Source organism: Talpa occidentalis, unplaced genomic scaffold (assembly GCF_014898055.3).
Source record: "Talpa occidentalis isolate TD23 unplaced genomic scaffold, MPIMG_talOcc4v2.1 talOcc4.8, whole genome shotgun sequence".
Taxonomy (NCBI): Eukaryota; Metazoa; Chordata; class Mammalia; order Eulipotyphla; family Talpidae; genus Talpa; species Talpa occidentalis.
This window is the reverse complement of record NW_023605194.1, coordinates 103,591,171-103,604,117: the sequence shown is the minus strand read 5'-3', so window position 1 is coordinate 103,604,117 and position 12,947 is coordinate 103,591,171. Positions and strand designations below refer to the sequence as shown.

The 12,947-nt window shown below is 37.4% G+C and overlaps 1 protein-coding gene across 1 annotated transcript in view; it reads right to left on the bottom strand.

Annotated features, from left to right (window-relative positions):
• Nucleotides 1–1,265: 1,265 nt before the first annotated feature.
• The window catches only part of CTSO (cathepsin O), a 237,158-nt gene continuing 225,476 nt past the window's right edge, over nt 1,266–12,947 (bottom strand). Inside the window, exons 4-9 of the mRNA XM_054690108.1 lie at nt 12,460–12,599; nt 9,783–9,950; nt 8,446–8,567; nt 5,557–5,720; nt 4,565–4,657; nt 1,266–2,898 (exon numbers count right to left, since the gene is read on the bottom strand). Of these exons, the coding sequence (XP_054546083.1) occupies nt 2,864–2,898; nt 4,565–4,657; nt 5,557–5,720; nt 8,446–8,567; nt 9,783–9,950; nt 12,460–12,599 (722 nt within the window). The 3' untranslated portion in view covers nt 1,266–2,863. The remainder of the gene's footprint in view (nt 2,899–4,564; nt 4,658–5,556; nt 5,721–8,445; nt 8,568–9,782; nt 9,951–12,459; nt 12,600–12,947) is intronic.

The window sequence follows — 12,947 nt, the reverse complement described above, 5'->3', positions numbered from 1 at the left end:
TAGAGAAAAAAATACTTATTTTGTTATAGAGCAACCCCGATATTAAACGGGTTCCTGGCTGTGGGTCCTCACCCGCGTGCTTTAAAGGGACTTATGAATACTACAGACACACACAAAAAGGTTAATAAAAAGTTTATTTACAAGAGGAAAGGAAATAAGGAAAATGTACAACTCAGGGAGAAAATAGGGAAATAAAGTCTTTAATGCGTCCTACCCGATCCGACGACCTGGAAACCCAATGTCACTTTCAGAGCTGGCCAGACGCTGCGAGCTGGTGGAGAGCCAAAATGGGGTCCCCCAAAGCCCACGTGTCTGCCTTTTATATCCACCTGGCTGCTTAACCCCACCCTCAGGTCCCAGCCACCTTCCCTTTGGTGGTGATGGGATTTGGAGTTCCCAGTGTCTTTGGCTTTGACCTGGGGTGGGGGTGGAGTCCACAAAGCCTATATGGAATTTGCTTTGGGACATCCTTTTCCCCCTAACAATTTCATAATCTTTGCTTTTTCTTACAAAGCAGTGAAGTTAATAGAAGTTCAGTACCCACGAAGTCTTAAAATCTTGGAATAAGTTCTATGTTTCAGGTTTTATCATTTTTTTAATTGATTGATTTGATTTAGATCTTTTTAGGTGTATTTCTTGGTGTGATTAAACTATAAAGTTGTAGGAGTTCCCCACCCCCAAAAGAAATAGCATTATTTCTTAATGTAAATGACAAAAAAAAAATTATCCAGTTTCTGTCCTTGTTTCTATTCAAACTTGCTTCTTGTGTCGATGATCCACTTCAAATTATAATTCTTAAATGGATCAAAAAGTCACTGTCAGGTAGACAGGATTCAATTTGAGATATATGTGAAATTACATCCAGGAACATTTTTATTATTTTCAATATGACTCTTAATTATGGATGATTTTATGGCTTTCCTCTTACCCTCATGGTGTACTACTCAGGTGTAGCTGACCTAATGAAATATCTAGCATTTCCCTCAATTGTATGGATTAACTGATTACAGAATGTTGATGCTGTTAACCAAGGTGAGACTTGGTTAGGAAGTGAAGGAGATTTTCAATTTTTTTTTCTGAGGAGTTGGGGAAGAGAGGATGATGAATGAAACCTTGGAGACACTGAGGTTAAGGTGTCTGCAGAAGAACCAAGCATTCGATACATGGATTTGTAGATGAGACAACTGTATGAAAATAGAGTATATTAATTCTGTGTTGACAAAGGAAAGTCATACACTTATGAACAAATTCTTCTCAACCCTAAGTCAAAAATAGGTTATTTTATTATAAAATGGCATCAAAAGAGCCGAGACATATTAATCACTTTGAAATTAAAAAAATTCTTTAACATTTGAAAATGAGTATCATGAGGCATTTATATCACACAAAAATAAGTAAACAAACACAACTAGAATACCCAGGGCATAGATCCTTTTGGCATACTTGGATAATTAGAATATTTATCAATTTTAATATAAATACTTGTCTTTCTGGGACATTTCTAAACCTGAGTCAACAGTTTTTTAAAATTTTATTTTTCTAATAAAGGAGATGGATGAAGGGCATGGGTGTGAGGAAAAATAGAAGTCCTCAATTTTGTTCAGTGGTTGCTGGTATATTTAAATTTTTGTTTTTGTTAAGACAGTCTACATTAGAAAGCCATCGTGAATTTTAGAAAATATTTACATATCTAGTGTTTGATATGATTTTCTTCCATTAACTTATCAATATGGTTGTATTACTTCCATTCAGCAGAAGATCCGCTCTTCTACCCTACGATTCTCACACTGTCTTTTATCATGACTTATGAAAACAGGAACATGGGCATAAAGAAGCAGAAGCCAGAGAAAAGTCAAAGGGAAACACAAAAAACTAGGCAGGAGGGGAGTCTGGGAAAAATGAACAGAAAACTGGAAAAACAGGAAACTCATCTTTTGGCTGATACATCAGATTAATGAAATTGGACTTTGAAAGAAGTGGTGTGAATAAATGACTGGAGGGAGAAAAATGTGAGTTCCTGATATTGATAGAGGCTAAGAGACAAAGGAGCAAATAGATGGTTATAAAATAGAAATGGAAAGTAAAGAATGGAATTTGCTTCTTTAGCCTGGGTATCCAAGCCACAAGGAAAAAAGGAATTTTTAGTAAAGAGTAAGAGAAAGACAGTAGGAGAACGTGGGATTCACTCTTCTCTAAGGCAGGGAGAACAGAGCAAGAAATACAATCTATTGGATCCCATTAACCAGGAAAATTTCCAAACAATAACTTGCTTCTCTGGCAACACCTCTTGAGTTTTTCTTATCACACATTTACCATATTGGTCATATAATTTCAATCAGGTTAACTTTCTGCTAAAAAGTGATTTCTTTCTACATGGCCTTTGTACAGTTCAAGGCTGGGCACCATCTGTTGATGGAAAGCAAGTGGTATTTCAAAATCCTTATGCTTTTCCCATGCAGAGGAGGCTAATATAATTGTGAGAGGTACACATAATTTTTGGTTGACGATTCTTGTATATAGGGGAAAACGAGGCCTGGTGATTATATCCCACAATGGGAAATACATTTTTATTACTTCTTTAATTCTACAGGAAGTAAATAATTAAAAAATAAACAAAAGCAAGAAGCAAACAAGACCAAGTAATAGCCTCTTTAAATTAAAGAGACCTAAACTATCTCCTAACCTGACCTTACTCTGGTGTGAGAACTGCTCTAAAGGTTTTATGCCTCACGTAGGTGCTGGTGTTCTTCCCACTGACTTTGGCTGTCCATCCCTCTATAAGGAACATTCTGCATTTTAGTTTAAATACTCTAGGCCAAAGAATTTTTGTGGGTTGTAGTTGTCTCTTGATTGGCTTATTCTTTCACACAAATACAAAAGAAACTGAATCTGCAATACCTAAAAAAAAAAAAAAAAGAGAAAAAGAAAAGGGAAATTTTAGTAATAATCCATTTCCTCTTTAAATGCCTTTAAATAGCAAATGAAAATAATATTCATTTGCATTCAGAAAGAGTTAATATCTACTAAAAGATAAATCACAAGTGTGCAGTACTTTCTTAGCACAGAAAAACACAGATCTCAATATTATGGCAAAAGCAATAAAGAACCTACTTGAAGATTGGATTTCATTGTAATTAGCTATGTCTTTTCAATCTCTTGGGGCCATGGAATGCCATCCCCCTGGCACTGCTGTTCATGAGAGTAATGTGATCATCATCAAGTATGTAATTCAGGAAATACTTTCAAGAAGGATTTGGATTGCTGTATAATTACTAGCCAGGTAGGTCTTTGGAAACTCAAATTGGGAAGCAGGTAGGGAAGAGAAATTATCCCAACGTACACTTAGTAGCTAGGAGTGGGGAAAAACTGGTAGTGGCGGATGCAGAGTCATAATTGGGGCAATTATGAATCAAAGTCTAAATTATATTCTTGCAGCTTTCCAGCCAGCACTTGGAAAACAGCCACTCCTCAGCCCAGATCCAGACACTATCACTTTGACAAATAATTTAATATTAGTCACAGAGGCTCTCAGTGTAAGTTCCAACAATGTAAAAGCCTCCAACGATGCTAGAAAGCAGAACCTAATTGAGTTGTCAGTGTTCTGGCTAAAAGATTTCTGCAATGATCATTCACATCAATAAATAATTTGTGAAAAATATTTTATGAGGTGATAGGACACACCATTTATTAACTCTCAGGGATACTGCTTTATGGAATGATTGGATAGTAATCACAAGATCGAGCCAAAACATAAGTTCTCATATTTTCAAAGATTTTTTTCCGTTTCTCTATTCATTTTTAAAACATTGTACCTATGTTAGATATAATTTTAATAAGATATTAAATGATTGTTCTCAAATGCCATATAGTTTTATGTTCAACAGAGAATTATGTTGATTTTCTAGATCCAGTTTTAGAATATAGATTAGAATATAGTTTTTAGAATACAAAAAAAAAACTAGATTTTAAAATTTGGTTGGGGATTAATTAACAAAAAAATTCTATCAAAGAGCTTGCTTAATATTTACTTAAGCTTCAATTTCAATGGTTTTTTTTTTTTTTTGCTAGAATTCTGTAGGTGACAAGGGACCTATAAAATCAGAAACAACCCTAAGGCTTAGATTTTCATGTATTTTCAGTTGATGAAAAAGTGATTCCTGACAATCCTTTAGCAGATATTATAACATCCAAATTAAGATAATTCACATAGTTATAAAAACTGAAAGTAGGAGATATATTTGGAGAAGTTCAGATTTCTAAGTTGAATGTTTATTTGGCTCTTGAAGTAGTTAACTCTGGTAACTTATTACTTTTATCTATAAAGTTGTCTTATACTTGTTTTTCCTAAAATTCCCCTTTTTTAAAAAACAGGATTATATGCAATAGTATCTCTTTTTAAAACAGTGTCTTTATCAATCAGTTAAAGGATTAACATTATTATTGTATAAAAAAAATCTGAGTACATTGGAAGCATACCATGGCCTCGACATTTCTACAGTTTTTATATATTCAGGCTCTCTTCCTTGACATTGACCTGCATTTTAAGTGTGAATGTATGACTCACCACAGATATTACCGCCCATTTTGACATGGGCATAGCCATCCACTCCCCACGAGCTTCCCCAGGAGTTGCGCACAATCCAATATGGCGTACTTCCTACAAGACACAGAATATTGACAAACCCTGAAGAACTCAACACTTGCTGTGAATGCATGTCTATATAAAGTTTACTTCTTTTTTTTAATTTTTTTTAAAGTTAATTTTTTTTAATTTTTTTTAAAGTTTAAAAAGTTTATTTATTTTATACAAGAACTGGGGTACAGACCAGATGTGTGGGACGGTGAGAGGATTCACCAGACAGTGGGGAGCAGAACAGGCAGACTGACGAAATACACTGCTGAGGGGAGCAGCGGGCAAGACAGGAGAGGCCTGCCCGCCATGTGGGACCCTCGCCGGCTGGCCGGGATTGAACCAGCACTGCAGAGGCTGAGGACAGCTTCACAGCGCGGCACTCAACCATCTGCGCCACCAGGGGAGGCCCTAAAGTTTACTTCTTGATAAGTATAGTAGTGCGAAGAAAAGGATTAAAAATAAAATATTAATTTAAACTAGCTAAGCAAACTTGAGTTGTATTGTCATATTCCATTCAATGGAAACATGTTTCAATTCATTTTAATGGACGTAGGAACTGCATAAACTGAAAACACACACACATTTCCAGGGAATTAAGAAAAAGAAAAAAATGTTATATATGTATATTAAAATAATAAGCACTTCTCTTCTTTCAAAAATCATTTTAAATTTTCCTTTTTAAATTTAAATGATGCATGTTATTTAAATCAAGAATTATCATAATTTAAAGAAAATTTCTATCAAAATTGATGCTTTATTTAAACAAAAACACTGAGAGGGTATTTATACTTAGAAGTCTACTGAAAAGTTGTAAAGGTTATGATGACTAAGACATGGTAAGACCAAATTTCAATATTTTAAAGGATAGTGATTTGTCAGAGTTCAAGATAGAAAGCAATATATTGAGTTCTATCAGCACTTACCTGTTTTATCAAACCCAGTGATGAGAACTGCATGGTTGGCTTCCCCACTAGAACAATGATGCTGTATTATGCCTCCCAGATAATCCTGCCAGCTTACTGCATCTACTACTGCTATCATGGGACCAAAGGAGAGAAGTGCTTTTGCCATTCCATCTTCTTGGCCACTACCAAAAGAGGACACATTTGGTTAAGGAGTTTAATTTTTAAGGTAATTATATTTTATAAAAATGATCTATTCACACTGTGTTTGATTATAGGTTTGATTGCAGTTACAGACGACCCAAACAATGGAGGTGACAAGAAGTCTGGGAGTGGCAGTCCTGGGTTGTTATGGGACTCCAGGTTTCAGGAACCCAGGTTCCTTCTGTATTGCTGTTCTCTTATGTGATTTCCCCATCCTTAAGGTCAATAAATGGTCCAAGATGGCTGCTCGAGCTCCAGCCATTTAATACGTATTTCAGATCGCAAGAAGCAGAAAGAATTCTTTATCTCTGTTGAGAATACTTTCCATTCTGCACTTACCTCTGTGATCTAATTGGCTAGAACTCAGTCTAGCTTTAGAAAAAATGGGAAGTGCAGTTTTGGAGTTGGCTGACCAAACACCCAGCTAAATAAGAAGAATCCTATTAAGGAACAAGGGATCACTAGGTATATGAAGTTATCTCTGCCACATCATGTGAGAATTAAGAAACTTGCCAACTTAATATTAATGAATGACAAATACAGAAATTATAAGAAAGAATCACCAAAAAGTAGTAACTATAGTTCTATGATACTCAGTATAATTATATTATAAAAGAAATATTAAGATGCCAGGAGAAGTCATCCCAGATCGTGAAGACTACAAAAGATACATTTATGACTTTCAACATGAACATAGCCTTTCAACATGAACATGATAGCCTTTTCTGCACAAGTGAGGCCATCAATCTTAAAAGTATTTGATTAAACCATTATTTACATTTGCAAAGGTCAGCATTGTGGGTGAAGGACACTGAAACCAAGTTGCTGGTATTTCAGGTCATTAAGATAGCATTTGGTAATTTATTGCTACAGCAAGCCATGGTAGATGAGTGGTTTGAAAGAGTAAATAATCCCTCATCAGGTCCATCTGGAGATTGTTTCTATCTAGGGGGATATTTTGTCCAACATGGATGAAAAGAGAGTCTATTACGTTTTGTGAAATAAACTAAAGAAAACCATTCATATGTGATTTATAGAGAAAACAAACAGATGAACTAAATAAAACAGAAATAAGTTTAACTAAATAAATAAATATGCCAGGCATGTTTCTGACTCAAAGCCTTTGAACTTACTGCTATCTCTGCTTGGAATAAAGACTTAAGTTCCCACACTCCTTCAAGTCTTTATTCAAATGTCCTTGGCTCAGCTGTTGACATCTCCCTGACAGCTATTTTTGAAGACTGTCTACATCTCACGCTTCTCCTCATGGTTCCTCTTTCTCCCATGGTTATATCTGGTTCTCTTCAGAAATTATTAAATCAAATATGCTGTACATGTTTTGATTTCCTTTGTCTGTAGCCTGTCTCTATCATTAAAATAAAATCCTGAGGGCAGAGATTTTATCTGTTTTGTTCACTGCTGAATTCCTAGACCCTAAAACTGTTCAACAAATATTTGAATGAATAAAAACCAGTCTTCTTGCGGAGTCTAACATGACTGGCTCAGCAATATATTATCAGAATTTTATCAGGACCTCTTCCTTCTTAATCCAAGGGTTGGTTCAATAATGTTTCATGCCCAGTACGATTGTATCTTCTCTCTCTCTCTCTCTCTCTCTCTCTCTCTCTCTCTCTTCTCTCTGTCTCTCTCAGACTAGTACCTGTTATTCTTTGTTTTCTTCCCAAATTTTTGAATTTGCTACACATGACAAGGGATAACCTGAATCCTTTTTCAATTTTGAACATTTACTTCCTTCTTGTGCACATTCTCCTTATACTCCAAGGAACTGTTAGCTTCAGAAGTATACTTCCTCATTTTAAAAAGTATGCTATCTTTATCCTCAAAGGAGATGTTGCCCAATGTACTCAGTGCCCTGCACCTTTTATTATAGATTCCATGTCACTTGCTGTCCTTGACAATGAGGCTCTCTTGTACCTACAGCCACTCCAAGAGCCTTTGTTGCAGATGGGAGCTGTGCTGACAACCACCAGCCCTCTGACGTTCTTACGCTTATTTCAAGTGGCTCCATTTTGTGCAGAGATGCAATTTCACCCTTGATTTCCTTTTGATCCCATGGGTAGATACCATCTGGAGCAAGGGATTCTTTGATATTCAGTATCAGAGAGTTGTAAGGCAGTCTGTCACCACATGAATTTAACTTCTCTTTTTATAGACACTGTGCAAAATTAATATACTACATAATATACCTCCAGGAATACACCCATCCCCACCTGCTTCTAATGCAAAAGCTTCACTTTATGCTGTTACTATAGGAAATCCCATGAAAATGCAAGGAACATAGAGGATGTTCAATTAAAAGAGATTTTTGACAAGAAGACTGCTTGAGACTGGTTGGATAGTCCATACAAAGCAGTTTTGATTGATTCAACAGTAAGACTGAAATTCTAATGTTAATAATGACACCTAAGATTGGTAAAGGAAAGTTAGTAAATATAAGTTATACCTTAAACTGGATTTAAATATGTTCATTTAAGCTAGTTATTTCTTTTATAATGACACATGGGGAAATAAGTAGAAATAACATCCATAGTATTCCATGGTGATTGTCAATTAGCCTCTCTAATAAAAAATAGATTTCATACAATTACTAGTATACAGTGATGCCTTCAATTGAGTTATTCATTCTGAAAAGTCAACAGGTCATACCTAAAAAGAATAAAGAGAGCAAATACAATACCATATTACCTGTATTCATATGCAGAATAATCTTTGATTGAAAATCCAGCAAATGAATCAGAAAAGTAATGGCACAGGCCGTTTTGTGCTTTAAATGGATATTCTGATTCTTTCACCAGTTTTACTTTCATCTAAAAGAAAATAATCATCAAAAATATTCTGTTATGCAATTGTTTAAAAAATCAGCAGAATCTGTTATAATGTGTCAAATTAAGATTCACCTTCACTGCATCTCCATCATGTGGGTATTCTTTGGGTTATTAAGATCTGAAATTAAACCTTTAGGTGTTTATGCTAAACATCCTAAGCAACTAGAGTCAATACATTTCTTTCTCTTTTATCCTGTTTTTCCTGCATCTGCCTTCCCTATAACCCCCATTGATCTGAAAATAAGCTCAGGTCAGCTTCCTCATAAGAGTACAATGTGGGAACCCACTTTCCTTCCAGGCCTTCTGGTTCTATGTTACCAACACTTAGCACAGTGGTCCAGGCACAGGCAGTGGTCAGGCCAAGCACTCTGTCCACCCACTTCTCCCTGGGTCAATCATCTGGCACATGTACCTATTTTATAGTTGTCTACACAGAATCCCCCTCTCTGGATGCAGGGCTTGCGGAAGGTAAAGGACACACAATTCACTGTGGCTCATAATGTGTGTGCAGCAACTTTGGATGTACAGTGACAAAACAGAGCAAATGAACAAAGGAGAGATATTGAGGTTCGGGGAACTATCCATAGCTTGTTAACCCTTTACACAGCACAACAGCATCCTCGTTGGCTTGTTTCATATCACTGAATCTGTGCCTTGGACAAGGTCAGAGTGTTCTAAGGACCGTGAGGGCTACTGTGCTATATTGAGTAAAGTCCTCCAGGGGAAGGAGGAAGATTTAAGGTTCAGTTCTGGTTCAGCTACTGATTTGGCAATGTGCCTTACCTATTAAGTCCCATTTCACCATCTACCTAGAGAACAACTCAAGTAGCTTATTTCTAATGTCCTCTTTAACCTAAACATCAGAAATTCTACATGAAGTTATAATCATACATGCTTATCTTTCTGGGACAGGTGGTACGTATCTGAGGAGAAAAAACATACTTTATTATGAAATATTAAAAATAAGCATAAATGAATTTCTACAAACAGATCTCAAGTAAAATTTGTTATTCATTGATTTCTAGATGACTGACTTGCATGGAAGCAATCAGAAAAATCTGATTTATTCAAGATTTGGGCATCTCTACTTCCAAACTTGAAAACATTATCTAGTACATGAAAATAAAATGTCTGAAATCTCCCCACATTATAGAAGCACAACAAACAAAGAGTTCAAAAGGCTGACAGAATAGTTACCTTCTTTAACCAGTTCAGTGCATTGAGGGGAGACCCTCCGTTGCAGCCATAGTTGTCATAGGAACAGTCAATGACCTGCTGGACACTAAGGTCTTCCAGGGGCTCCCCTTTAATTGCAAAGGCTGATTCCACTGCACCCACCACACTGAAGGCCCAGCACCCACCACACTGTTTAAAAACAGAAGTAGGATAGCATTATTATAAAAAAATTCAAATCAAGTTTACCAATTTTGACCATAAACAAGAGCAATCAATCACTCCAACAGTGAACAGAGTTTATTTGGCAACAAAACAATAGAAGAGAGGGCAGGTTAGAACGTGAGTTCTGGTGAAACCCACAGGATTTCCAAAACCCAAGGCTGACAACCCCTGAAATGACCTCTGGAGTGTCTCTCCCTCTGTTCTGCTGAAAGGGAAACAGTATCTTTTCTTTTGGAAGGTGAAGAGCCTGTTGGGTCCCACAGTCTCCCTCTTCAGCATGCATGAAGCCACTCATTTAAATAGAATTCTGAATACTGATGTTCACACCATTGTCTTTAAATATCACAATTTGTCAAAATAAATAAAGTGAGTAGAATTTTTAGGTGTTGCCAAAAAAAGTTCAGTCTTTATTTTCAAATTAAAAAGAGAAAAAACTCCAAAATTCCCTTTTAAGCATTAAAATCGAATTGGTTATTAAAGGTAAATTATTAGCATCACTATTGTAAATGAGGCAATCCAAGAAATAAAATTAAATGTTAGCAAATTGAGAAAGTTGAGTATTGAAAATTGAGAGACTAAGAAGATACTTGTGTTTTGTTTGTGAAGAATCCACAAGGGTTGGTCCTGAAATAGAAGGAGGAAATATAGGGGATGGGATCAAGGATGGTACACAAAGAAGAGGGACCCACTGAAAGGGGAGAGAAGACAACAGGATTTGAAAATGGGGGGGATCTGGGTTAGTCCTGGGACCTGTGCTGTAAAATCAGGCAAAGAAAAAAAAAAAAAAAAAACGTTGCTGGCATTTGTGAAATGAAGTTATAAGCAACTTTATGGTTATAAATGGCCTTCTGTCTCCAGATCCCAAGGCTTAGGAACACAGTCATTAAGGGACACTGCCCCAGGGGAGGTGCCCCTGGAGAAATGGGAAGGCAGGCTGCAGATATTACCTTCAGAGCCAGCTTAGTTAACATATCTCTGACAGCCCAGGAGCACATTTCTGGCAGTATATTCTTTAATTAAAGATTCTTTTTTTTTTTTAAAGATTTATTTATTTATACGAGAACTGGGCTACAGGCCAGATGTGCGGGAGGGTGAGAGGATTCACCAGAGACAGAGCGGGGAAACAGAACAGGCAGACTGACGAAATACACTGCTGAGGGGAGCAGAGGGCGAGACAGGAGAGGTCTGCTGCGCCATGTGGGTAGCTCCCTGGCTGGCCGAGATCGAACCCACGCTGCAGAGGCTGCGGACAGCTTCACAGTGCAGTGCTCAACCACCTGTGCAACCAGGGAGGCCCATAATTAAAGATTCTTAATTAAAAACTCCCCTTTAATACAACGTGCACACTTCCTGGAAGGACAATGTTTCGGACTGATTCTCACTTCATTACGAACCCAATAGTCAAACCAAGGATATGGTGGTACAATGAGCATAGCATCTGAGGGGGGAAAAGGATGATCTTAACTAGATTAGGACATTGCTGGGTCTGAAAGACTTATAAAAGGGAGGCTGAATCATCTGTTGAGGTTTCTACTGCAGGCAGCTTGTGGTTAGGGGACCAACTCTCCCTATGCCAACGTGGATCAGCACACACCCACTCAAAATATCACCCTCGAGATCTGTTCATGCCGTGCTCTACTCACACTCACCCCCAGCTACTGTTAACATTTCCTTCCAATTTCAGATACTCCTTCTCCCACCACTTTGCTGACACTCACGAGCTATAGCCCTACACTTAGGGCTACACTGTAGAGGCTACACTTAGGATCTTGCCCAAGGTCCATTGCTGTGTCTAACCCCTGTGAGACTGTGCTGCCATGTTGATTATTTTCTGATTTTCTTTAACGTGTCACTAAGTTTTGAGTGCTGTGCCCTAACCTCATTTCTTCCATAATCCCTTTGGTTTTTATGACATGATTTTGCAGAGATGGTGATTTAGGAGATTTTAGGTGTCACATTATAGTAAAACTGACTGCATTTTTGAGGAGCACAGATAGAAACCATATATAGGGGGTAGGAAGGGAGGTTCTGTGGTGGTGCTGAAAGGATGATGCCAGAGAACACAAGAGAATAGGACACACTGTTGGTGAATATATCTGGTTTTATGCTCCTTTTTCACTTAGTTTTTCTTTGAAACTAATTAAGCCTCTAGTTGTCAGGTTTAGGTCTTCAGTCTTCCACTTGCTATTGCAGAGAAGGCTTGGTGACTGTCACCACCTTTGGGTGACACCCCTGGGCTAGTGTGCTTGCTGCAATGGCAATTACTGAGAACACACCAAGGAAGGTTTATGTTCAGAATAAAAGTAGGATTTGGACATCTGCCCCTCATCCCCTAGTCTCCTTTCATTACCAGTTTTGGATGACTGGCTTGTGATTTTACCTGCGGAAATGATGGTTCCATTGCAAGTCTGATGGACCCCAACTTCGAAGGAGACTTCAGGCTAAGATGACTCAAGGAAAAAGACCTACCACTTACCGTCTGCTGGTTTCTCACTTGTGTCACAACATGCTTGTCCCTCCAGTCAAATCTTAACGGCAAAGACACGTTGGAGATGGATTTCTGTGCTTCTGCTGGGTATGTGGGGAATCTGGAGGATGTGCTTCTTAAATAAATAGCTGAGTGGAAGCATGAAATGGAAAGACAACCGATATTACGATATTATGAGATGGGGAGAGGATTATCTATGAAAGAACTTTTCAAACAGAAACAGTAGCTTTCCAGCGGAGACTATCTTTTGTGGTTTTCCTGTGTGCTTCTATAACATAAAACACATTCAGCTGAAAGCTACAAAAGATAAGGATTCCTACAATAGTGCTAGGGCTGGCACATAAAAGTCTGTTTGATAGAACCATGTCAATAATAAAAATGAATATAACTGACATCATTTGCTTTATCATAACCCAAGGAACCATAGGTGTCATGTATAGAAAAAGCAATAGAAAAAAAAATGGAAACAAAAGGTG